This window comes from Tachypleus tridentatus, chromosome 2, assembly GCF_004210375.1.
Source record: "Tachypleus tridentatus isolate NWPU-2018 chromosome 2, ASM421037v1, whole genome shotgun sequence".
Classification (NCBI taxonomy): Eukaryota; Metazoa; Arthropoda; class Merostomata; order Xiphosura; family Limulidae; genus Tachypleus; species Tachypleus tridentatus.
In genome coordinates this window covers 46358487-46382674 of record NC_134826.1, presented here as the reverse complement: position 1 = coordinate 46382674, position 24188 = coordinate 46358487, and the positions used below count along the sequence as shown (strand labels likewise).

Below are 24188 nucleotides of genomic sequence, written 5' to 3'. Positions count from 1 at the left end.
GAAATTGTATTGGGAACCTTTGCTGAGTACTTTACTCCAGAAACTAGTGTCCCTCAGGGAGGGATGGTTAGCCCTATACTCTTCATCGTGTATGTAAACAATATGCCACTGAAAGATCCAAATCATGTATTTTCCTCACAGTTCGCTGATGTGGTAATATGTAAAAGTGCCCCAACACCAGCAATAACAGCCACCAACATACAACCACAATTAAATAGAATAAGTGAACACTGCCAAAAATATAGATAAAAATAAATACAGCAAAAACACAACTAGTCGTATTTATCAAGCTGACAAAGCACAAAAACTACAGCCGGAAATATATATTAATGGAACACTACTTCAGACTGTCACATCGGCAAAATTTTTCGGTCTAATCTATGACTCAAAATTAACATGGATTAACCATGTAAATGAAATTAAAAGTAAAGTCTGGCGAAGAACCAGCTATACTAGGAATCTAACTGGTAAGAACAGTGGAGCATCAACAGACAATATACTAAAAATTTACAAAACATACATTAGACCATTAATAGATTATGCAGCTCCTGCTTGGGTTATTGTAAGTGACAAGATAATCAAAACTAAGCTGCAAACAGTACAAAACACACTACTCACAACAGCATACAGAACCACATCATTTAATTTCATACACAAATATTCAAACATACCAACCATAATAGACAGACTCCTACATAGTATAATAATGTATTTTGATAAAAATTGGATGAAAGATGAATTATTATGCAAACTACATAAGTACTGCATACATGATGAAGCTAGTCCTAAACATCTCTCCCCGATCAATATTTATTTTAAACAGAAAAATAAATTTAAAACTTTTATTATTATTTTTTATTATTATTTAAAATAATAAATTTATTTTTTATTATTTAAAATAATAAATTTATTATGCAAACTACATAAGTACTGCATACATTATTATTTTTTATTATTTAAAATAATAAATTTATTATGCAAACTACATAAGTACTGCATACATGATGAAGCTAGTCCTAAACATCTCTCCCCGATCAATATTTATTTTAATATGATGAAGCTAGTCCTAAACATCTCTCCCCGATCAATATTTATTTTAAACAGAAAAATAAATTTAAAACTTTTATTATTATTTTTTATTATTATTTAAAATAATAAATTTATTATGCAAACTACATAAGTACTGCATACATGATGAAGCTAGTCCTAAACATCTCTCCCCGATCAATATTTATTTTAAACAGAAAAATAAATTTAAAACAATAATAAATAAATAAATATATATATAAAATGGAAGTGAAAAAAAGAGGCTACCGTCAAACTAGACTTCCTACTGATAGGGCAAATAATATCGATAAATGTACGAAAATAGTACCTGGACATTGCCCTGAAAAGGGTCGGAGTAAACTCAGACCACTCTAACCCTAAAACAGTAGCCATACCAACCCACACTGCATGATTATGTAAGTTAAGGAAGGAGGAAGAGGTCAAAGCGCACCTGACCCTCTAAGGTACATAAGATCATCCAAATCACGAGAGAGATCTTTGTGTTTTTTTTCTTTTAATGTCCGAATACTTTAATTTTACAGGAGTTAGTTTTTCACTGAAAACCTTCAGTAAAGTAAATTATACACATAACTGTTCAAATCGAAAAAGCTCTTTCTTTGCTTTCTTTTTACTTCGAATATATTCTAACGAGCAAGGTTTATTTGTAATTATGTAGATACATCCACAAAAACACATATTCATTAACTTTTTTAAAAATATATTTTGCGTATTTTCAACCAGTTTGGTTTGTTTTGTTTTGACTTTCGCTCAAAGCTACTCGAAGGCTATCTGCGCTAGCCGTCCCTAATTTAGCAGTGAAAGACCAGAGGAAAGACAGCTAGTCATCAACACCCACCGCCACGTTTTGGGCTACTCTTTTACAACGAATCGTGGGATTGACTGTAACATTATAATGCCCCCACGGCTGAAAGGGCGAATATGTTTGATGTGACGGAGATTCGAACCTGCGACCCTCAGATTACGAGTCGAGTGCCTTAACCACCTGGCCATGCCGGGCTTTTCAACCAGAAAAGGCACCTTAAGCACACGTAGGCCCCGAGAGTTTAGAAATAGTCGCCTCCAATTTTGAATCATTGGCCAGAAGGAAAACGGAAAGTCAATAACTCATTCCCTCCTTTCTACAAGAGCTTGAACCGAATAATGGAAGGGATTATCTCTTGTATAACAAATTAATAGCTGAAACTACAGAGCGTGACCAACATAATTCTGTTTCGGACTTTGGACATTCCGAAAGACACCAATCGCTAAGCCACGCTTGACCTACAATAACTTGTATGAGATAGTATGCGTTCATCCTAGGTTTTCAAAGGTTATTTAAGTAGTAAGAAGTGGCGTGGTACAACACAGATAAACCATTAGGCTTTGAATATAAATTAAGCGATTTGTATTTGAGTTCATATTCAAATATATATATAAAAAAAAAAACAAATTCAAAGGAATACGCCAATGCTCTTGATTAAGTAATTTTTCCTTACTGAATTTAGTGATGTATTACAATATTGCTACAATGATATGTTTTTCTTGGTTACGTCTTTACGTTATTTCTCTTGGAATAGTTGCTGATGTACGTATCTAATTATAGCTTCTACTTGACAATATTATACTTGCCCCACCTCCCAAAAAATTAATTAAAAGGGACGTGTTTAAATATTATAATATCTTCATTAGACCTGACGTGACATTTAGTTGTTTTCTTTTTTATATTCGTTTTCAAGTATGGATAAATAATTCCAGATTACATTAAAATGGTACAAATGGTTATTCGCCTTACCATATTATTTTATTTGAGTTTATTAGTTAAAATTATTATTAAATATATATATATATTGTTTGTTTTTGAATTTCGCGCAAAGCTACACGAGGACTATCTGCGCTAGCCGTCCCTAATTTAGCAGTGTAAGACTAGAGGGAAGGCAGCTAGACATCACCACCCACCGCCAACTCTTGGGTTACTCTTTTACCAACGAATAGTGGGACTGACCGTTACATTATAATGCCCCCATGGCTGAAAGGGCGAGCATGTTTGGTGCGATGGGGAATTCGAACCCGCGACCCTCAGATTACGAGTCGAACGCCTTAACTCACCTGGCCATGTCGGGCCATATATATACCTTATGAAACTTCAAACAAACAAATAAAAACAGCTAAATAACATGAGCGACATCTTTCGGATTTTCGACAAAACTAACAACATTTTCCAGTTCGAAACAAAATAAGCTTTCGAATGTTGAACTGAAATGTGCCATCATTCTTGTAGTTTCTGAAGGCGAATAGATAATCAATCATCCAGTGAATTATAGATATGATTCAATAACTTTATTTACCTTAGTATAATTTTGATTTATCACCTAGTAAATCTCTCAGGTTAAATTTTGCTTTTTCAATTATGAAAACATCCAGATTGAACATTAAACAAAAACATAGAAAAACTCACTGTCCATCCAAGTAGAAACTTGATCGGCCTAGTAACCAATTAACTCGATTATTGGAAAGTTTAGTGTTCTTGTGTTACAAACTTTGGAACTTTTAGAAAGTCAGAAAACAGCCACTATGTCGACCTATTACCCTGAATTTGCAAAGGGTACGTTTCTAGTGTTTCACGACATAGTTTTTTCGGTTCACGTGCACATGCACGTATTTGTGTTAACCGTTAATAAAATTAAACCCCAGGGACTGTCGACTCCGGTCAGAACTAGCTCTCAACTACGAAAAGCGAATCGCGTCTCAATCAAATGATAAATTCTTTACATACTTGCAAGTAATATTTGGTTCACCCAAATACAAGTATAATTTATAAAACGTATTAGGAGACCACAAACATGTTTTATGATTATTTCATTGGATATTTGGGTTTCAAACTAAGATGTTACTTAATAAGGAAGAAAAAAAAGTACACCAAGAAAAGACTAAACTAAATATTTAATTAACGGATTTACCCCTGGTTTAAAAAAAACAACCAAAACTAATTGGTTGCACATTAATTATTGACTTACATTTAAGTTCGGTGTTCAAAGGGCAAAAATTATTTCGGACATTTATTAAAAACTTATGCACATTGCACATTATCCCCCTCACACCAAACATGCTCGCCCTTTCAGCCGTGGGGGGCGTTATAATGTAACGGTGAATTCAGCTATTCGTTGGTATAAAATAGCCCATGAGTTAGCGGTGGGTGATGATTAGCTGCCTTCCCTCTAGTTTTACACTGCTAAACTAGGGACGGTTAGCGCAGATAGCCCTCGTGTAGCTTTGCGCGAAATTCAAAACAAATCAAACAAACAAAATCTTATGCACATTAATATTGTACTTTTAAACTTGTTTAAATTTGTTTGATTGATTAATCTATTGTCTATGAATTGATCTATTTGTCTGTCTTACTTTTATCAAAACCAACTCTTAAACATTTGTCCATATAAAATATTGGTATTTATTTATATGTATATATATAAATGCCAAATTATTAATATTTTATACCCCTTGTTATACAAACTTTCACAATAGCGTCGTCACTGTTTGACATATGGAGGAAGAGGTCAAATGTACCTGACCCTCCTGGGTATTCAACAACATCAATACCCAAATACCGACACAGTGAAACTTGGAACTGTTTGACATACGAACTTGGTTTCTGTGATCTGGTCTGTAGTATGTGTGTGTGGACTAACAACGCTAGAAATCAGGATTGGATACCCATGATGGGCAGAGCATTGATAGCCCATTGTCTAACTTTGTGCTTAACTTCAAACAAACATTGTAAAATATTTCATATCATAGATTATTTCAATAATTTCTAGGACAATTTAAATTCTAAGAGGGCGTAATTAGGGAAAATATGTTTTCTTAGCGCAAGCATACATAATGGGCTATTTGTGTTTTGTATATCGCGGGTTATAAAACCCCTGATTTTAGCATTACACTTCCATAAACTTACTGTTAACCCCCCGGAGAACATGGCAGAATTAAACACGAAGTTACTACCCCCAAACATTGTATTCTTCAGAGACCTGTATTTTTGTTTATTATTTTTATTTCAGAAAAACAAAGGCGTGTTCACTCAACAGAGTTGACTATCAGTGATGTCGAGAAACCCACTTGTTGAGAATTTTATATGCAAAAACGGCTCGTTTGGGTTGAGAAAATATTTGACATAGAAGAGCGAACAACGTTTCGACCTTCTTCGGTCATCGTCAGGTTCACAAAGAAAGAGGTAACTGACCGGAAGCTGACCACGTGTTTGAAAGGGGTTGTGTAACCGTGTGTCGAAATGTAGAGGGCGGTATTAGATGTTTGAATATATAATTTTATTTATTTTATTATATTAATATAGGTATAAAGGCGTTCCTTCATATTGGTTTATTTTGGGTTTAAGTTGTTGTATAAGTAAGGCTTCTTTAATTTTGCGTTTGTTTATGTTTGTTTCTTTATTTAGTATTTGAGTGTTTTCTATGGTTATGTTGTGTTTATTTGACTTGCAGTGTTCGAAAACGTGTGAAGGTGACTTTTTATGTTCTTTGAATCTGGTTTCCATTTTTCTACTTGTTTCTCCAATATAGAAATCGTGGCAGTTATCACATTGTATTTTATAAATAATGTTGGTGTGGTGTTTGTCAGTGTAGTTTTTACATAGTATAGACCTCAGTTTTGTGCCGGGTTTTTGAATAAATTTGGTATTAACTGGAATGTCATATTTTGTTACTAATTTTTGCCAAATGTTGGTTATTTGTTTGCTGATGTCAGGAATGTATGATATACAGCAGTATATGGTTTCGTGGATTTTTGATCCGTGAGTTGTATTTACTTTAGTTGGTTGATTTTGCTTTCTGTCTACGTGTGTGCGTATAATGTTTTCTACGGTTTGTGGAGGAAACTTATTGATGTTGATGAAGTATTGTTTTATTTTGACTATCTCGGGTTTCATTAACATAAATTTGAATTTCATGGAACTTTAAAGACTTGTTTGTTTACAAGTGATAAAACAAATCATCAAATCATCAAGAATAAAGAGCACAAGTTTCGCTCTAATTTGGAAATGTTTTAAAATCTGTCTTGATATCTAGGTAGAAACGTTCCGTTTTTAAAGATTGCGACTCACCACTAAAAAAAAAAGGTCCCGCATGGCCAGGTGGTTAAGGCACTCAACTCGTAATCCGAGGGTCACGGGCTCGAATTCCCGTCCCGCCAAACACGCTCGCCCTTTCAGCCGAGGAGGCGTTATCATGTGACGGTCAATCCATCTATTTGTTGACAAAAGAGTAGCCCAAGAGCTGGCGGTGGGCAGTGATGACTAGCTGCCTTCTCGCTCGTGTTTTACTGCTAAACTAGGGATGGCTAACGCAGATAGCCTTCGTGTAGGTTTTGCGCTAAATTCAAAACCAACTAAACAAATAGATGAAGTATGAAAAACACCTGTTTAAATGGGGTACTTTATCATATCTTTGCCTTTCAGCAGCGCTCTCTAAAAACATTAATGAATTAAATATTGAACTTAAGTCGTTCCATTAAAGTTAACTCATTTCTTTATCCAGCGCTTCCCAATCTTTTGTCATCCATGTTCCCCCCTCTAACAAATATGATTTCTTGCGTGCGCGCGCCCTTCCCTTTTAATGACTGAAAGAATGAGTTAAGTGACAAGATAAAAATAGACGAATAAACATTAAAATGTTATATGGGTTGAAACAACTAATTATTACTTTCATTTAATTAAAATGTATTATAATACTTAATTTTGCATTACTGCACAACCGACCCCACCCTATTTACTCGTGCCCCCTAGGGCGCAGGTCCAATACTTAAGGAAACTTTTCCTTAATCGAATGAGTTTAATGAGGTACCGTTCCGATATTCTTCACGTCACAACGCACGTAAATGTGTTATTATTATTTAGTGAGCCAATGTAGCATCTGACAGCTAAAGTTTAATCACTAGAAAGCTAAACAGCACTAGATTCGCTTTCGGAAGGAAATACTGCAATGATACATTTGAATCCAAAAACTATTCTGATTCATTTTCCACGCCTAAAGTCATTGAATAACAATTTCTATGATTGATCAACCTAACTGGGCTGATAAAAACTGATATTCCTGGAATTACAGTTTTCAACTGATTATGAAATGACTTCAGCACTTGGTGTGATACTATGTTAACTTTTTGCAATTCAGTTAAAAAAAAACGAGAAAGAAATATGTTAAATTTAACAAGGAAATTGAATAGCCCAAAACACCTTTTGTAAATATAAATATTCAAGTGTGTTTGTCTTCCTTAAAACCATAGAAAATCTCACTATATGTTTTTTTTTCATTTTGCCGCGTGAAATAATGGTCAAATTTATATTTCTATGTTATTGCTATACAAAATTCCCGAAGATGCAATTTACATTTAGATTTATTAAAAAATATTCAAGGACGAAAAATAAAAGGTAGAAGGCGCTTTTTTACTTAGTGTCTAACTTGTTATTAAACAGAAAATCAAGAACTATTCTAACAGGTAGTTATGTACAAAATATATAGTTGTATAATATGACCTTGAAAATCAGTTGTATTATTCCAAAACCCTAAAAGAAAGAGGACCATACTTTTATGTTTTGATAATTTATATCAACTAGACCGTCATGTGTCGTAGAATGAAAACGATTTTCCCTCTTGTTCTACTGGTTGCTTTAAATTACGCTTCAGTTTGTGACGATCTGTTGAAGTTTTACCTTATTTGGCAAGTTTTATCTTCTTAACTCCAACGCGCTTCATTTTGTGACGATCTGTTGAAGTTTTACCTTATTTGGCAAGTTTTATCTTCTTAACTCCAACACGCTTCATTTTGTGACGATCTGTTGAAGTTTTACCTTATTTGGCAAGTTTTATCTTCTTAACTCCAACACGCTTCATTTTGTGACGATCTGTTGAAGTTTTACCTTATTTGGCAAGTTTTATCTTCTTAACTCCAACACGCTTCATTTTGTGACGATCTGTTGAAGTTTTACCTTATTTGGCAAGTTTTATCTTCTTAACTCCAACACGCTTCATTTTGTGACGATCTGTTGAAGGTTTACTTTATTTGGCAAGTTTTATCTTCTTAACTCCAACACGCTTCATTTTGTGACGATCTGTTGAAGGTTTATTCTGTTTGGTTTACTTAAGTTTCTTAGCCGAGATTTTGAGTTGCGCAATGTTTGTTTGCTTGTTTGTTTTAGCGCAAAATAACACATTAATCTAGCTGGGCTCTGTACACCATGGGGAATCGAGCCATGAATGTAAGTCCCCCACTGAGGAACGAGTAAAACTGTAACCTTATAAGTTATTGAGAGTGAGTCAGTGTACACTTATAGGTTAAGTTCTGTTGATAGGTGATTTAGTTTAACTGGTTGAGAACAAAGCCAGAGTGGGTTATGTATTACGTCCAACGCGAGGAATCGAATCCCAAATTTTAGCATTTTAAGTCCTTAGACTTACCACTGTCCTACTAAAGGACTCGATACGTGTATGCGGTGCCCTCTTTAAAGGCTTGGGTGGACATGTAACAGTATGGATGTGTAAGGTCGATTAAGTCACGTGTCCATCATTTCTTTTTACCATCATTTTTTTTTAATATTTGGTGAACTATGCTAATCTTTCACATTTATTGCTTGTTAAAAACAGCGACAATACATTTCAGATACGTCAGTTTAACGACGATGAATTCATTCCTTAAATGTACATAACGAGCATCGCGGACATCGCCTTGACAGCAACATTCAGTTAGTAGAAAGTCCCCACAAGATGACGCTCTTATCAGCACTGGTAGTGAGGAATGAAAAGTCGGTTGGATGCCAGCGAGCTTGAATTACCTTATCTTCATGTTCTGCTACTGTGACATTTGGAATTGGCTGGGAGAGATCACCTATTGAAGAATAAACATATAACATGTAGATTACTTTGGGCACAAAACATGAACGTCTCGTTTAAGCAATATAAACAAGAGAATACAGAACATTTGCCTATTCATACTGACAAACTTCTGAGCCGTTTTAATCGAAATAAATCTGTTTTTTGTTACTTAAGTACAAAGTTACGTAATGGGCTATTTGTGCCGAGTTCGCTGTAAAGATCTGATTCCGAGTTTTAGCGTTAAAAACCATCAAGATTGCCATGGAGTAAGATTATAAATACTTAAGTAAAACTTAAAATTAACGTTTGTTTGTTTTTTGCATTTCGCGCAAAGCTACACGAGGGCTATCTACGCTAGCCGTTTTTAATTTAGCAGTATAAGACTAGAGGGAAGGCAGCTAGTCATCACCATCCACTGCGAACGCTTGGCTTACTTTTTTACCAACGAATGGTGGGATTAACCGTGACTTTTTACACCATCACGGTTGAAAGGGCTATAATGTTTGGTGTGACGGGGATTCGAATCCGCGAGCCCCAGAACTATGAGTCGAAAGCCCCTAACCACTTGGCCATGCCGGGTCCTTAAAATTATACCTGGACTAATGCTTCAGTTGATTGGAAAGTGCGTTTGGGATATAATGATCGAAGACTAGCCGCGACCAACCAAACCTTTGCGGCAGTTTCCATGCGCTTCGCTTTTTCATGCACTTCATGTAAGCTACGCTTTCTAGCAGTAATTATTATTAGATCGATAAATTCTGGTCTGTTTGAAAAAACAACAACAAAAAAAAATATTACGCACTCAGACAAACATACTCACGTAAATGTGATATTAGTTGATAAAACTAATATCAAACATACTCACGTAAACATGATATTAGTTGATAAAACTACAGGTACGTAACTGTATTTAATAAAACTACACATAGGTATAAAACAGTTGAGGTGACTGTGAAATGAAAAGCCAATAAACAACCTGGCTGGACTGCTCTGATAGAGGCCTTTCTAACGAGGTGAGATTTATAACGTATTGGTTGAAGAATTTGCCAGGAAGGTTTTGGATAGACAAATAAAAAGCGTATTATTTACACATGTACGTAAAGGGAGAACTTCTGTATTTCTATTCACTTATTACGTCACAAAGAAATTAAATAAAACGGAATGGTTAAAACCGTTATAACTTATTCATCTTTATTAAACATTCCACCATTTCACTTCACTATAACAGTATACTCATTAGATGGTTTAATTCTGTGTATATCCGTTTCAGTTGTTTTCGCTCAATGTTATTTGGCTCACGTACAATAGCATACCATTAAAAGGTACTTAGTTCCTTGAGTACCAGAAGATGTACCAACTAAACAATTGGGTCCCATGGCACCAAAGTCCTGTGAATTTGAGGTTTGCAACAAAAGCCCCATAGTGGTACAGCGTTATGTCTGTGGACTTAAAACGCTAAAATCCGGGTTTCGATACCTGTGGTAGGCAGGGCACAGATAGCCAGTTGTGTAGCTTTGTGTTTAATTACAAACAATCAGTTGTAACAAAAATGATTCTTAGTGGAGAAATAAAAAAAATCAGACACCTACAAAAAAAAAAATATTTATGTACGAACAATGATACCCAGGTAACCTAAATGTTATGGCGCCAAGATTTCCGAAAGTCATAGCACAAATAATAAAATGTCGACACCATCAGTTAAAACAGAAATAAAAATTCCGTTTCTACAAAAAAAATGCGCACAACACTGTAAAGATGTGGATGCGTTACAAAAGTGACAGACATATCCCACTATTCGGTCAGAAAGAGCTGATGTGAGTCCTGTTGACTGGCTGTCCTTTTTTCTAGTCTCGTTTCCTTCTGTCTGAGGCTTATCAGGCTAAAAATCGCGTTTCGATACCCGCAGTGAACACCGTAAAGATAGCCCGCCCATTACATTATCAAAATAACAAATCTTTTAATCTCAGCCTTGAAATAAGGGGCGGCTATACAAAGAAAGCCTATCGTGTATCTTTGCGCAATCATTTTAAAACAAGTACACAACGGTTTCGGAAAGCAGTATTGTCCTCCTCCCATTATCGTTACAAAGTGATTCAAGAAAACTTTAGAGTTGATAAAAATGACATTGTAACTTAATATATTGTACTTTAAAAGCTGGTCATGTATACCTGTAATATTCACTCTTACAGCAGTTCATGTTCGGGCAATAAGAGCTATATCTTTCTTCTCAAATAAGATTATAAATTCTGTAAGATATGTTGGTCCGGCATAGCCAGGTGGGTTAAGGCGTTGAACTCGTAATCCGAGGGTCGCGTGTTCGATTCCTCGTCACAACAAACATGCTTGCCCTTTCAGTCGTTGGGGCGTTATGATGTGACGCTCAATCCCACTATTCGTTGGTAAATGAATAGTTCAAGACTTGGCGGTGGGTAGTGATGACTAGCTGCCTTCCCTCTAGTATTACACTGCTAAATTAGGGACGGCTAGCGCAGATAGTCCTTGAGTAGCTTTGCGCGAAATTCAAAACAAACAAACTATAAAATAATCTCGGATAAAAGTAGCAGAAAATTATTTTGACTTTGTTGAACCATCTAATTTTAATATACTTAGTTTCTTTTTTCCAACATTTTCACTGGAACAGCTGTGCTGCCGTCTACTATTGATTAAAGTTCTCTGATTTTCGTGTCATTAGACATTAACCACAAGCTTGCTATTAAAAATTCCGAAATTTATTTTTTCGTATCGTGCGAGTGGTTTTACATTATCGATTCTCACAACGAGCTCTGATTTATTCGTTTCTTAGAGCTAACATTTTTTTTCTCTCTCTCTTTTTCGGTGTTGATCAATAAATATCTTTTTATTAACAATTCTTTGTTGTATATAATCTAGTTTCTCTCATTCTATGTACATATGGATTTAAATAAGAAAAAAATACGTATATATGACGAATAAAAATAAAAATTACGTAATGACAATTTTTTAAATACCCTCCAATTTCGGTTTGTGATCTCGAAGGTTCGCGATTCGTGACATTTGTCATGAAAATGCACTTCGCATTTTTTGAAGTCTCATTGTTCGATCATATAGCAATTGGCGCTTAGTGCTATTGAGTACTCTTGTAAACTAGGGACAGCTCTGCACAAGTAGCTCTTGTTTAACTTTGCGCAAAATCGTAAAACAAATCTGTACGTGTTTATAATGTTATCATTGTGCTTTGCCCCTTTTGTAAAAGCATTTTCGAACTCTACTGCGCAGATCTTGATTGAAAGGACTTCTTTCACTGCTAAATTAGAGACGGCTAGCACAGATAGCCCTAGTGTAGTTTTGCGCGAAATTCAAAATAAATCAAATTAAACTGAACATTCCTCTGATACGCCGTCCAAAAACATTTTCGATTTTTAATTTGAAATTAATTTTGTACCCGTATCATTTATCAATCTTTCAGTACATAAAACAAAAACTCTGAGTATAAGTTTATAACGATATTTATAAGACAGAAAAAGTGTATGACTGGAAATTTGATGCATTCTGTAGCAACTGAAAACCCAAAGATTGGCTTATTAATCACGTATTAATTATCATAAATTTAAACTAATAATATACTCACTAGGTTTGGTTCTGTAGTACAATGTATAGATTACATATTCGATTTTGTGTCGTTATAGCTGTGGTTCTGTGCATAACGTGTAAATAAAAAATATTGTGCTTCATAGCGGAGACATGACCGAATGTCTAGTGGAGATTGCGAGTTGAGGCTTGCACACGACATTTTAGATAAGGTATTACGTTTTAATATACCTAACTATATAAATGGCGCCACTGGGTAGATGGGGGTTAACCGTCAAGGGACTGTGTCACCATCCACCTGTGTTATTCAAACCTGCTTTCAGCATCAGCTGTTGTACACCATTTAAGAATGGAGAAGATATGGAGTGGTCTATACCAATAGCTCCCTCTAGAATTGTAAAGAGCAAACAAACGACACCAACAACAGTCATTTTGAATTAGAGGACTTCCTCCTGACGACGAAGTTTCCAGTTCAGAGATTCTCACATTTGACTGCATAAAATTTGAAAAAAGAAATAACTATATACACTGTACTTTTACCAGTTACTCCATAACAATACCCTTCACTTGTAAGTGTTACTAAGAGTTATTGAAAGTAACGACCACCCCCTCGGTAAAAACAAGTTTCTGTGCCACTAAAGTATCGAGTAAGTAGGCGTAAAACTATCACTCAGCGATGGCACATATTTAAAAGTATGCTGATCGTATACACTAATTCCATCTAGGTTTTATGAATATGTATAAAACCCTCTTTTTTTTTTTTTTTAACTGTAAAGTATGCAATTCGTTCTTAGCTGAAACTCGCTTTCCATGCCAGTGTCAGGAATTTCCCGCCAACTTACGTGTTCTTCCCACAACATTCAAATAGTTTGTCATGGTTACTAGGTGCCAGACATTTATTATTATGTATAACTTACACAGGTGTAATTTGTTTATTTTTTTAGTTTCTCTGTTTGAGGGTTATCAGTACCAACTGTTTCTAATTCAGAAATGATAAACTAGAAGGAAGACAGTCAGTTAACACCACCTCCGCATTAGCATTTTACGAAAAATGAGACTTACTATCACATTATAACACCATAAAAGTTGAAAGAATGAGCATATTTGGTGACTGGTTTCGAACTCGTGACGCGCTAATTATGAGTCTCGCTCCCTGACCACCAGACCAAGCCAGATCCAGATAAGTTAACTGCCAAAGAATAACTAAAAAAAGATGTGATCATATTTTCAGTTTTTGGTTATAAATCAAAGGAATAAAACAGAGATATTACACCCAGCTAATAAACTGTGAGGGTCCAGCATAACACAAGGAGAGAAGAATGGATGAGTTAATGTGCTAAGAAAAATGTTCACCTTTAAAAACAAATTATCGCATACTTTATGTAAAACGGGTTTCGTAGTACAGCGTGTTGTCTATTGTTCAACTTTCATGTCAGTAAACACAAGAGGCTTAGTACAACATGTTGTTTATTGTTCAACTTTCATGTCAGTAAACACAAGAGGCTTAGTACAACATGTTGTTTATTGTTCAACTTTCATGTCAGTAAACACAAGAGGTCTAGTAAACCATGTTGTTTATTGTTCAGCTTTCATGTCAGTAAAAACTAGAAGTGTAGTAAAACATGTTGTTTATTATTCAGCTTTCATGTCAGTAAAAACTAGAGGTGTAGTAAAACATGTTGTTTATTATTCAACTTTCATGTCAGTAAAAACTAGAGGTGTAGTAAAACATGTTGTTTATTGTTCAGCTTTCATGTCAGTAAAACTAGAGGTGTAGTAAAACATGTTGTTTATTGTTCAGCTTTCATGTCAGTAAAAACTAGAGGTGTAGTAAAACATGTTGTTTATTGTTCAGCTTTCATGTCAGTAAAAACTAGAGGTGTAGTAAAACATGTTGTTTATTGTTCAGCTTTCATGTCAGTAAAAACTAGAGGTGTAGTACAACATGTTGTTTATTGTTCAACTTTTATGTCAGTAAACACAAGGTGTAGTACAGCATGTTGTCCATTGTTAAACTTTCATGTCAGTAATAGTCTCAGATTCACCGGTGAATCAGCGGTAAGTATAAGGGATTACAAAGCTAAAAAGTGGGTTTCGATACCAGTAGTGGGCATAGCATAGATAGTGATTTGTATTTATTGGCCTGGTGATTAGGGCGTTTGACTCGCGATACGTTCATCTTTTCAAATTAGGGACTGTTATGCTTGAACCTTGGGACCTTTGACCTGCTGTTGAGTCTTTATGCTGCATAAGGTAACGTTGAGATTTAAAATGACAAATATCTTAACAGAGTCAGACACCTACTAGAACCCTCAGAAAATATTGTTACAAAAATATGGCACAAAACTGTTATGGTGTGTATGGTAAAGTTCTGTAACTTGTCCCCGTATGGTACTGCTAACAGAAATGTGCAAATAAACAAACACCATCTTTTAATTTCACTTAACATTTCAGAAACTTTCAAAGATATGATCATTGTCGGTTTTCCAACATACTTAGTTTTAATACAATTTATTGTCTCCAATTATTAGCCGTTGCTCAGAGAACGGCCCCGAATTTTTTCAATTACAACCTTTTCTCTCGTACCTCCATCTCTTGAACGATTTGAAAAGCTACTAAGGATTACTTTTTGTTTTTATCTTGCAACGACAGTTCCGCAGCACGGAATTAACCTTGCATAACATGATGTGACCTGATATAGTTAACCTTATAGTCAGTTACTTCAGAACCACGAAAAAGGCTATGTATAGTTTGTTTGTTTGTTTTTGAATGTCACGCAAAGCTGATCGAGAGCTATCTGCGCTGGCCGTCCCAAATTTTAGCAGTGTAAGACTTGTTATCACCACTCACTGCCAACTCTTGGGTTACTCTTTTACCGACGAATAGTAGGATTTACCGTCCCCTTATAATGCCCTCATGGCTGAGAAAACGAACATGTTTTTGGTGTGACGAGATTAGAACCCGCGACCCTCAGATTACAAGTCGAGCACTGTAACCACCTGGCCATACCGGGCCCTTTCTTTACAGATCTAATAAAACAACAGTAGTTTCTGTTATTCTTACCTTGTAAGTCTGATAGGACAACTTTGTGGTCGAAAGATCCCGTTAGTAGGTAGTAAGCCTTTTGGGAGAAACGAATGGTTCGAATCTCTGCAGAATGAGGTTGAAAGCACTGAATGATCTTCCCGCCAGTGACGTCATACAACATACACGTAGAATCATCGTGGCCAGAAACAAGTAGTCGTCCTGAAGGATCAACACACACAGCGCTGACTGGACTGCCTAAAATATTACTAGCGGTTTGTTATAAAGTTCGTAACTTGTAAAACATTGTATTTATGTTGCACTTTTCTCATTGTCTTTCGCTTATATGTAATTCATAAATATTAAATATACGCATACTAGCAATAGATTCATGATGAACGTTTCTGAATAACTTATTCCATGATAAAACTTTGTAGAACGGACGGCAACTCCCTGTTGTGTAGACACAAGTGTAGAGAACTTGAAGACGAAAGTTGCCGTCCAATCTGTGACAATCTATCAAAGAAAAACTTATTCCATGATCAGAGAAATCTGGAATTGTGTTACAAAGATTATTATTACAACAATCATAATATAAGATATAATATTGTGTAATATATAATGATTCACAAAGCTCTTTAGATTCTACATTTTCACACGCAACTCAGCCACATTGCAATATATATATATATATTATTTTATCCATACATTTTCCACTTTTCCTAATATCTAGATAAACTAAAGATTATGTTATATTATATTAAAAATCTAGTAATGATCATCTTTTTAACACAATTTTCAGATTTCGCTGATTATGGAATAAATTATTCCGAAACGTTTAAACTTGTAAATAAAATATTGTATGTTTTGTGAAGTCTTCACCTTTATTATTACACATATATATAAATACTAATATCAATGGATTGTATACTTGTATTGTTCCAAATGAACTGTTTTTGTGTGTTTTTTTACAACCTGGAAAATTCCCATCAATAAATAAAATAAGCCTGTTTTATAACTTATACGTATCAGATAGTCTCGTTACATTATTAAAACTAGTCTTTCAGCCATAATTACATCAGAAACGAAGTAAGCTCTATGTAAGCCTTGTTTACACACGTATTCTTTCATTTCAAAACAATTTTGATCTATAACGCACCATAAGATACTAAACGTTAAATCATAGTACCACCTGTTGCCAAATGTTTCATCGTATTATTTCTTATAATAATCTATTTTATTCAATCGTGCACGGAATGATCAAAGATGGTTAAATTTCGATCTAATTCCAACTGCGAAATCACAAAACTAAAGTGTTATCAACACTAGAGTTAGTTGAATATTTGGTCAGCCTGCCTCTTTAAAAATGAAATATATATGTATATAGGTATATCAAAAAATGTTATTATTCATTGCATTTCCCCTCATTGTATTAAAGTTCGCCAATAAAGACCTATATAATTCGACACTGTTGATCTCAGTTAATCACGGTATGTGTGAGCTTTGATGGTATGTCCTATTTTTATAATTTGTTTTCTTAGTAAAGTTTGTTTTTTGAATTTCGCAAAATGCTACTCTAGGGCTATCTGTACTAGCCGTCCCTAACTTAGCAGTGTAAGACTAGAGGGTAGGCAGCTAGTCATCACCACCCACCGCCAACTCTTGGGCTACTCTTTTACCAACGAATAGTGGGATTGACCGTCACATTATAACGCCCCCACGGCTGAAAGGGCGAGCATGTTTAGCGCGACGGGGATGCGAACCCGCGACCCTCAGATTACGAGTCGCACGCCTTAACATGCTTGGCCATGCCGGGCCTTTCTTAGTAAAGACCACCATCAGCGGCGTAGCAGTAAGTCTGTAGACTTACGACGCTAAACCCGTGGCCAGAAGAGCGTGCGTATACCATTATGTAGTTTGGCGCTTAACAACAACAAACAATTAATCCTGAGAATAAAATATACTGTTGGTGAGAACGTGCTTTGTAGTGACTATGAGAACAATATTATACATAAGGAGAAGAAAATGTGTCATGGGCCACCAGTCCTAAATGTTGCTGCTGCCATCTATGAGCATCTTAATATAATATCACGTCACAAACCTGGTCCCTTTCATGATTTTGTTTCCCAAAATTTGCCCAGAACTATTCCAAGATTATCTGTATTAACCACTCATGATTTTAAAGCGACAGATTACGTGGAAGACAGCTAGTCAACACCAACCTTCGCCAACTGTTGCAACTCTCTATATCAAAGAGAAGTGCAATTGAACGTACACGATAAGTTAACTCAACAACCAAAATGACGATCATGTTTTGAGACGAGTTTCGATTGTGAATTGAGTGTCCTAATCACTCAGGCCTCACTTTCATGATCACAACTACAACATAGCCTTAACTATCAGATCATTCTAGGCCTCACTTTCATGATCACAACTACAACAGAGCCCTAACCACTGGCTCGTGCTGGGCCTCACATTTCATGATCATAGCTACAATGTAATCTAGAGGCCACCTCTATTATCATAACTGGTTTTTACATTTAAAATTTCTGTACTACAAACACATATATTTTAAGTCCTATTATAGGGAATAAATTAAATAATATAGTGTCTCATTAAACGTTTTTATTTTGCGTGCTATTTCATCACTTTCCATAATAGTTCAAGTTCCTAACTAAAGAAATCCCACATCTTTTATAAACAATGGAGTATTTTAATTATCTCCTATTTCATTTTGTAATCCTACGGCACCAAAACAAATCATTAATAAATAGTATTTGTTCTCAATGTGACTCAGAGCTACAATTTTAATCCTTTTTTGTTTGTTTGTTTCTTTGATATTTAAATACAGAGCTACACAATGGTCTATTTGTGCTCTACCCACCACGAATATCGAAACCCGGTTTCTACCGTTCTAAGTTCGCAGACTGTGCTACATTGTGGGGGGTTAGTGTAAATGTAATAAACACAAACAACTCGATATCGTAACAAGTAATTGCTTTCTCACATCCACACAAACTATTACTATAAATATCAAACGATGGTATAAATTTTGATATAACTGACAACTATAACATAGTTTTTGTTTTACCTTAAATATAAATACAATTATACACCAAACATGCTCGCCCTTTCAGCCGTGGGGGCGTTACCATGTGACGGTCAATCCCACTATTCTTTGGTAAAAGAGTAGCCCAAGAGTTGGCGGTGGGTGGTGATGACTAGCTGCCTTCCCTATAGTCTTACACTGCTAAATTTGTGTGTATGTGTTAAAATAAGAGAAAATTAATCATTTACTAAACAAGAAAGTTATATGAAACATTAATAACTTATATGCTTAATAATATTCAAATATAATAAATAACCAAGCATTGTTGTTCAGCAGACGTTTAGTCAATTCCAAGAAAACATTGTGGAACTGACGTGTGGCGTCATCTATATGGAATAACCATAAGAACAGATGCAGATTTTTTTTAACACGCGCTAAAATTAAAATATTATTTAATGGGCTATTATTTTATCAATTTGATAGTTAAACAAATTTATGATATAATATTATCGAGATAATAATCATCATTATATAATGCTAGTATGCATATTTGCTCTCAGAGTTTCACAAAATAAGAGTAAAAAAAAAGACGACTTAAGCACATACAACAGATTTATACTTTTAAACACTTTTGTTTTGTATTTATGACGCCCTGTTAAACTACTGACCAGATAAAAGGCTTTCAGTCAACAGTACTCAACCACACAAGCTAAGGAAATGACTGTCACTTTAAGAACGCGATCACAGATTAAAGTGTGTGTGGGGGGATATATGTTATGGTATCGTGAGGATTTGAACTACTTTTTCAACTCCAAAATTACCGAACTTATTGGTTTACGTGCACGGTGAGCAAACTGGTTCATCGTAAATAAATTATCTTAAAATGTACATATTAAATCACGAAAACTAAACACCAAGCGTTACACTAGCGTAGTTCGTTGTTTACAAAATCAATTATATTACGTATTTATAAGAATGTATTGCTAACAGATTTTGGAACGAAATTATTAGTATATGGGTTGCATAAGTCAGTAAAGCCAATAGGGAAAACGGGGGGGGGGTGGAGAGCGTGGCAGGGCTTGTTTGACAAGTTAATATTAAAAGATGGGCGAAATTTTATGGTCACTAAGGAAGTGGTTAAAAATATCATATTCAAGTACGCTGATATTAACAAGACAGCCAAAAGCGCCCGCAAATACGCAGTCTCCGTCAGTATTATGTAGAGAATAAACTTGAAAATAACAACAAAGAAAAAAATAAGGAAACGCAAGTGAAGAAGTACACACAATCTTTATTTATAAATATTCAAAATCCTGGTGTGGCCTGGTGGTTAGGACACTCGACTCGAAACTTCTGGGTTCGAATCGTTGTCATTTGACATACTCGCCCTTTCTTTATTCACAAATATTTAAGCAAATTATGCTCAAACTGGACGACCTCTGGATGCTGGGGTGAAGGGCAAAGTCGACAGAAAGAAAGAGTTGTGTGACTATCTCACTTTCATAATTATACCAAACTCCTGTAATGTATCCCACAATTTAATAAGCCTAATGTTTCAAATACTATTCCAGATACAAGCGGAAGGGAGAGAACCGTAACTTATATCAAATTGAACTACGACAAGTTAAGATGGGATTGCCTCACACCAGGAAACTGACACAGACACAGGGTTAAACCGATACAAGCTTCCACAAGACAGCCGGTGCCTTACGTAACTTTGCCTGAGCGATAAGATAAGTGCATTTTTGTGGCTTGTCGGCAAGCAGCTTACAAGAATATTATCAACTACGTGCAGAAAACCTTCGCCAGACACTTGAAGACGTATTTGACACTTATTTTCTAAACAGGGGTGAAATTCTACCGGTAGTGAGTACCAGAACTTATTTTTAAGGCGATCCTAGTTCCGGGGCTTATTTAAGATGCTTTGTCGTTTTTTTTATGTTTCACTTGTTTTTTTTCTTCTTCAAAAACAGATCTACTTCACCCAGCTGAGTACCTTTTTTTTATTAGAATTTCTTTCACCCCTAGTTCTAATGCGATATAAAAATGGAAAAAAAAATTCTGTTTTTAACAAATTGCAAGAATTTTAGTAGTGTAAAAACAAACAAACTGGTATGTAGTGTAGGTTGGGCGAAAAATATTTTAAAGTTTACAACACAGGTATTTCTTACATGCCCTACGCTAGTACAGCGGTATGTCTCCGGATTTACAACGCTCAAATCAGGGATTCGATTCCCCTCGGTGGGCTGAACAGATAGCCTTTGTGGCTTTGGTAAAAGAAAAACACACATACACACACACATTCTTACATTTAATATACGAAATTATAGGTGTCATTTTTAATATTTTTTGCTAATTATTGTTTTTGGTACTGAAAAGTCGGCGAACTCAGCTGCTAACCCGATGTAGCTTTGCTATAAGAAAACACACACACACACACTGAAAAGCTTGGCCGATAAGCGTAGCTTCTTTAGTGTTATCTAGTCTGGGCCCAAACCTTAGACAGAAATCGTGTATAACTCCGTAATGTTTAGGCACTAAAAATATAGACATTTAATGACTACTTAAAAATATGAGCTCTTATGATATTGGTTTGTAATATAGAAAAGTTTTCCAGTTATTCAGCGGTAATTCTGCAGACTTACGACCCTACAAGTCGGGTTTCGATACCCGTGTTGGGAAGAGCATAGATGGCCATTTGTGCTTGCTATACAGAAATAGGGCTTTACAACAGGTTGTAGCTTAGAAGGACTTACCTGATCCAGCACCGGAAGCGGATGGAGCAGTTATCACGTTCACACAGCCTCGTGATCGTAAATCCCACAAACGAATGGTTTTGTCGTGAGAACCGCTAACAAACATGGCACCTCCCCAAGTGTACAAGGATAGGATTGTACCTTGAAAATTATAATGAAGCCATGAACACGTAGTAAAAGCCTGCTAATAATGAACAGCATAAAACAAACAACAGACACGTCATACGTATGAGACTGTATGAATAAAATTTCAAGAAAACTGCTGTATGTTTGTATGGATAACAACATATTAAATTAATGTAACTAAACAGTGACAGCATTCACTTTGTTACTTCAACGTTATTAATTATGGCATTTGCGATTTTAGAAGCACTGGTTCCATATTTTAACACATAAAATATGGTTATGCCAGTGTAACTAACCTTTAACTAGCTGTACATTATAATTGTACATATATGGTGGTTTAAAATACATGGAATTATATACGGGTTATTTTTTAAAATCTAAAACAAGCATGTGCACACCATATAAGTATATAGAAGGGAAATGACCCAGTAGCATCGTAGGCTAATTACATATTGGCTATGATTAAACATGGGAACGAGCAATAGATGAATAGGTAATAACACACCGGAATGTCCAGTGAAAGTCTGAAATGTCATTCCCGTTTCGCAGTCCGTTATAAAGATTTTATTGTCAGTAGCGCCACCGCTGATGAGTAAACTGGACCTGTTACTAAGATCTTCCATGAAGCACAAGTCCCGTACTGTTCCTTTATGCATCGTCAGTTCCACAGCGTCACCTGCAGGTCAACAATAAAATTATCAGGAAGATGTTTTTTAACAAATTGCAATTGGTATCGTATAAGATAGTTTCCAATTATTATGTCTTCTGTTAATGAAACAAACTAAACATAAAATTTTGAGCTATGAGCTCTTTAATAAAGTACTTGATGTTTTACCCACCATCAATATTACAGACTTCCTGATTGAATCTCGTTAATTTGATTGTCTTATCACTAGAGCCCGTAGCCAGCAGGTCGCCTGTTCCATTCCAAGCTATACAATAAATGGGGCCCTTATGGTGTTTCTTCCTCTTCATCAGAACGGTGGGCTCGTGCGTCTCGTAGTTTTCTCTGTGGAAACATCTAAACGTTAAGAACTTACTCCAACCTTTCATTCAATTCTCAAAAACTTACAAGAGGTTTATGTGAAACTTTATAAAATAGACAGCAAATTAAGACTTTCGAAACGTCGTCCTCTACACTTGTGGCTCCACAACAGGCAGTTGTCGTCCATTCTACAAAGTTTCATCATGAATACTCTGCCTGAACAATCTATCAAAGAGATATGTACTTATGTAAATATTTCTGCATAATATCCTATTTTAAAACTTTAATTAAAGTTTTAATGTGGTGGTTGTTTACAATTAACGTCACAGCACTTGACATGAACTTCTGATCTAAAAAAAAATCCGAGTAACTTTCTATTTATTAGATGTTAATTCAACATACATTTTAAAAACTATTTTCTATCGTTATAATAAAACGGAAAGGAACACGTTGAGTATACATTCCAAGGAAGGCCCAGCAAGAAGATATTGTATTACACTAAAATCATATTTATACATCTCTTATAAAGTGTAAAGAAAGAAAAGAAAGAACATAAGGGAAAATAGAGAAAAAAATCTTGCTTATACAATGAATATCTTTTTTTTTTTTATAAATAAGCATTATTTATTTACACAATCATCTATCTGCTTTCGCCTAAGATACTATTTTGTTCTAGAATACAAACCTTAGTTCATATGTTTTTGGATAAGTAAAAATTTGTAAGGCCATCGAATTAGTTCCAGTTGCGTAAAATTGTCCATTTGGATGAAATTCAGCAGCCCTGATGGGTTGGTCATCTTCTAGTTTTGTTACCGGGATAAACTTTGGCTTATGGTCAGTAGCGTCAGCCCCGTTATGTTTGTTGGATTGTTCTACACCGTGCTGGAAGAGAACAACAGTTTCAAACGCTAATGTCATATTATTCACGCTTGTAGAAGAAAACAAATTTTAATATTCATTTATTTTGTTTTTACAACAATCGGACCAATTTTCGACACCCTTGAAGATAATACTACATGCAAATAAACTTAGTTAAACCGTTATTGGATCTAATACATCAGATTGATCGTTCTAAATCAGCCTGTTCCTGGGATCTTATATACATCAAACTAATCGTTATGCATCTGGCTGTTAAGGGATCTCACATATCAAACTAAATCGTTTAAAATAAAACTGGTTAACGAATAATATTTCTCTAGAAACTGTAAGTCAAACATTCCATTTCGGATAGTTTGATAACCTTCTGGTGGGCACTTCTTCAGTTTTAACCATGCAAGGACAGCAGTGTGCATTTCTCCAATTTTGGAAGGGCATAAAACGCAGTATAGTAAATATTTTTGCATAACAGTTTTAGATTAAAGATTACCATTTGAAAATACCATTAAAGTAAAAATAATATTTTGGTATAATAAGTATAGATAGTGTGTAATCAGGTGTTAAACGCGTGGATTACTTTTGTTGTAGCTAACACTCTAACGTGTTAGTTCTATCAAGTTTAATTATAAACATGCAGTGTCAGAAAGTTTGTTTGTTTGTTTTTTGAATTTCGCGCAAAGCTACACGAGGGCTATCTGCGCTAGCCGTTCCTAATTTAGCAATGTAAGACTAGAGGGAAGGCAGATAGTCATCACAACCAACCGCCAACTGTTGGGCTACTCTTTTACTAACGAATAGTGGGATTGACCGTTACTTTATAACACCCCTTTCAGCTGTGGGATCCAAAATCTAATAAACTCAATTTATAACCATAATGTCGC

At 35.2% G+C, this 24188-nt stretch overlaps 1 protein-coding gene across 3 annotated transcripts in view; it reads right to left on the bottom strand.

Annotated features, from left to right (window-relative positions):
* Positions 1 to 8663: 8663 nt before the first annotated feature.
* The window catches only part of LOC143242681 (WD repeat-containing protein 47-like), a 38894-nt gene continuing 23369 nt past the window's right edge, over positions 8664 to 24188 (bottom strand). For 2 of the 3 annotated variants that reach the window (XM_076486156.1, XM_076486162.1), the window contains exons 2-7: positions 23117 to 23313; positions 22286 to 22455; positions 21952 to 22122; positions 21321 to 21461; positions 15555 to 15773; positions 8664 to 8937 (exon numbers count right to left, since the gene is read on the bottom strand). In XM_076486156.1, coding sequence (XP_076342271.1) covers positions 8792 to 8937; positions 15555 to 15773; positions 21321 to 21461; positions 21952 to 22122; positions 22286 to 22455; positions 23117 to 23313 — 1044 coding nt within the window. In that variant the 3' untranslated portion in view covers positions 8664 to 8791. The remainder of the gene's footprint in view (positions 8938 to 15554; positions 15774 to 21320; positions 21462 to 21951; positions 22123 to 22285; positions 22456 to 23116; positions 23314 to 24188) is intronic. The other variant, XM_076486170.1, reaches the window with a different exon arrangement.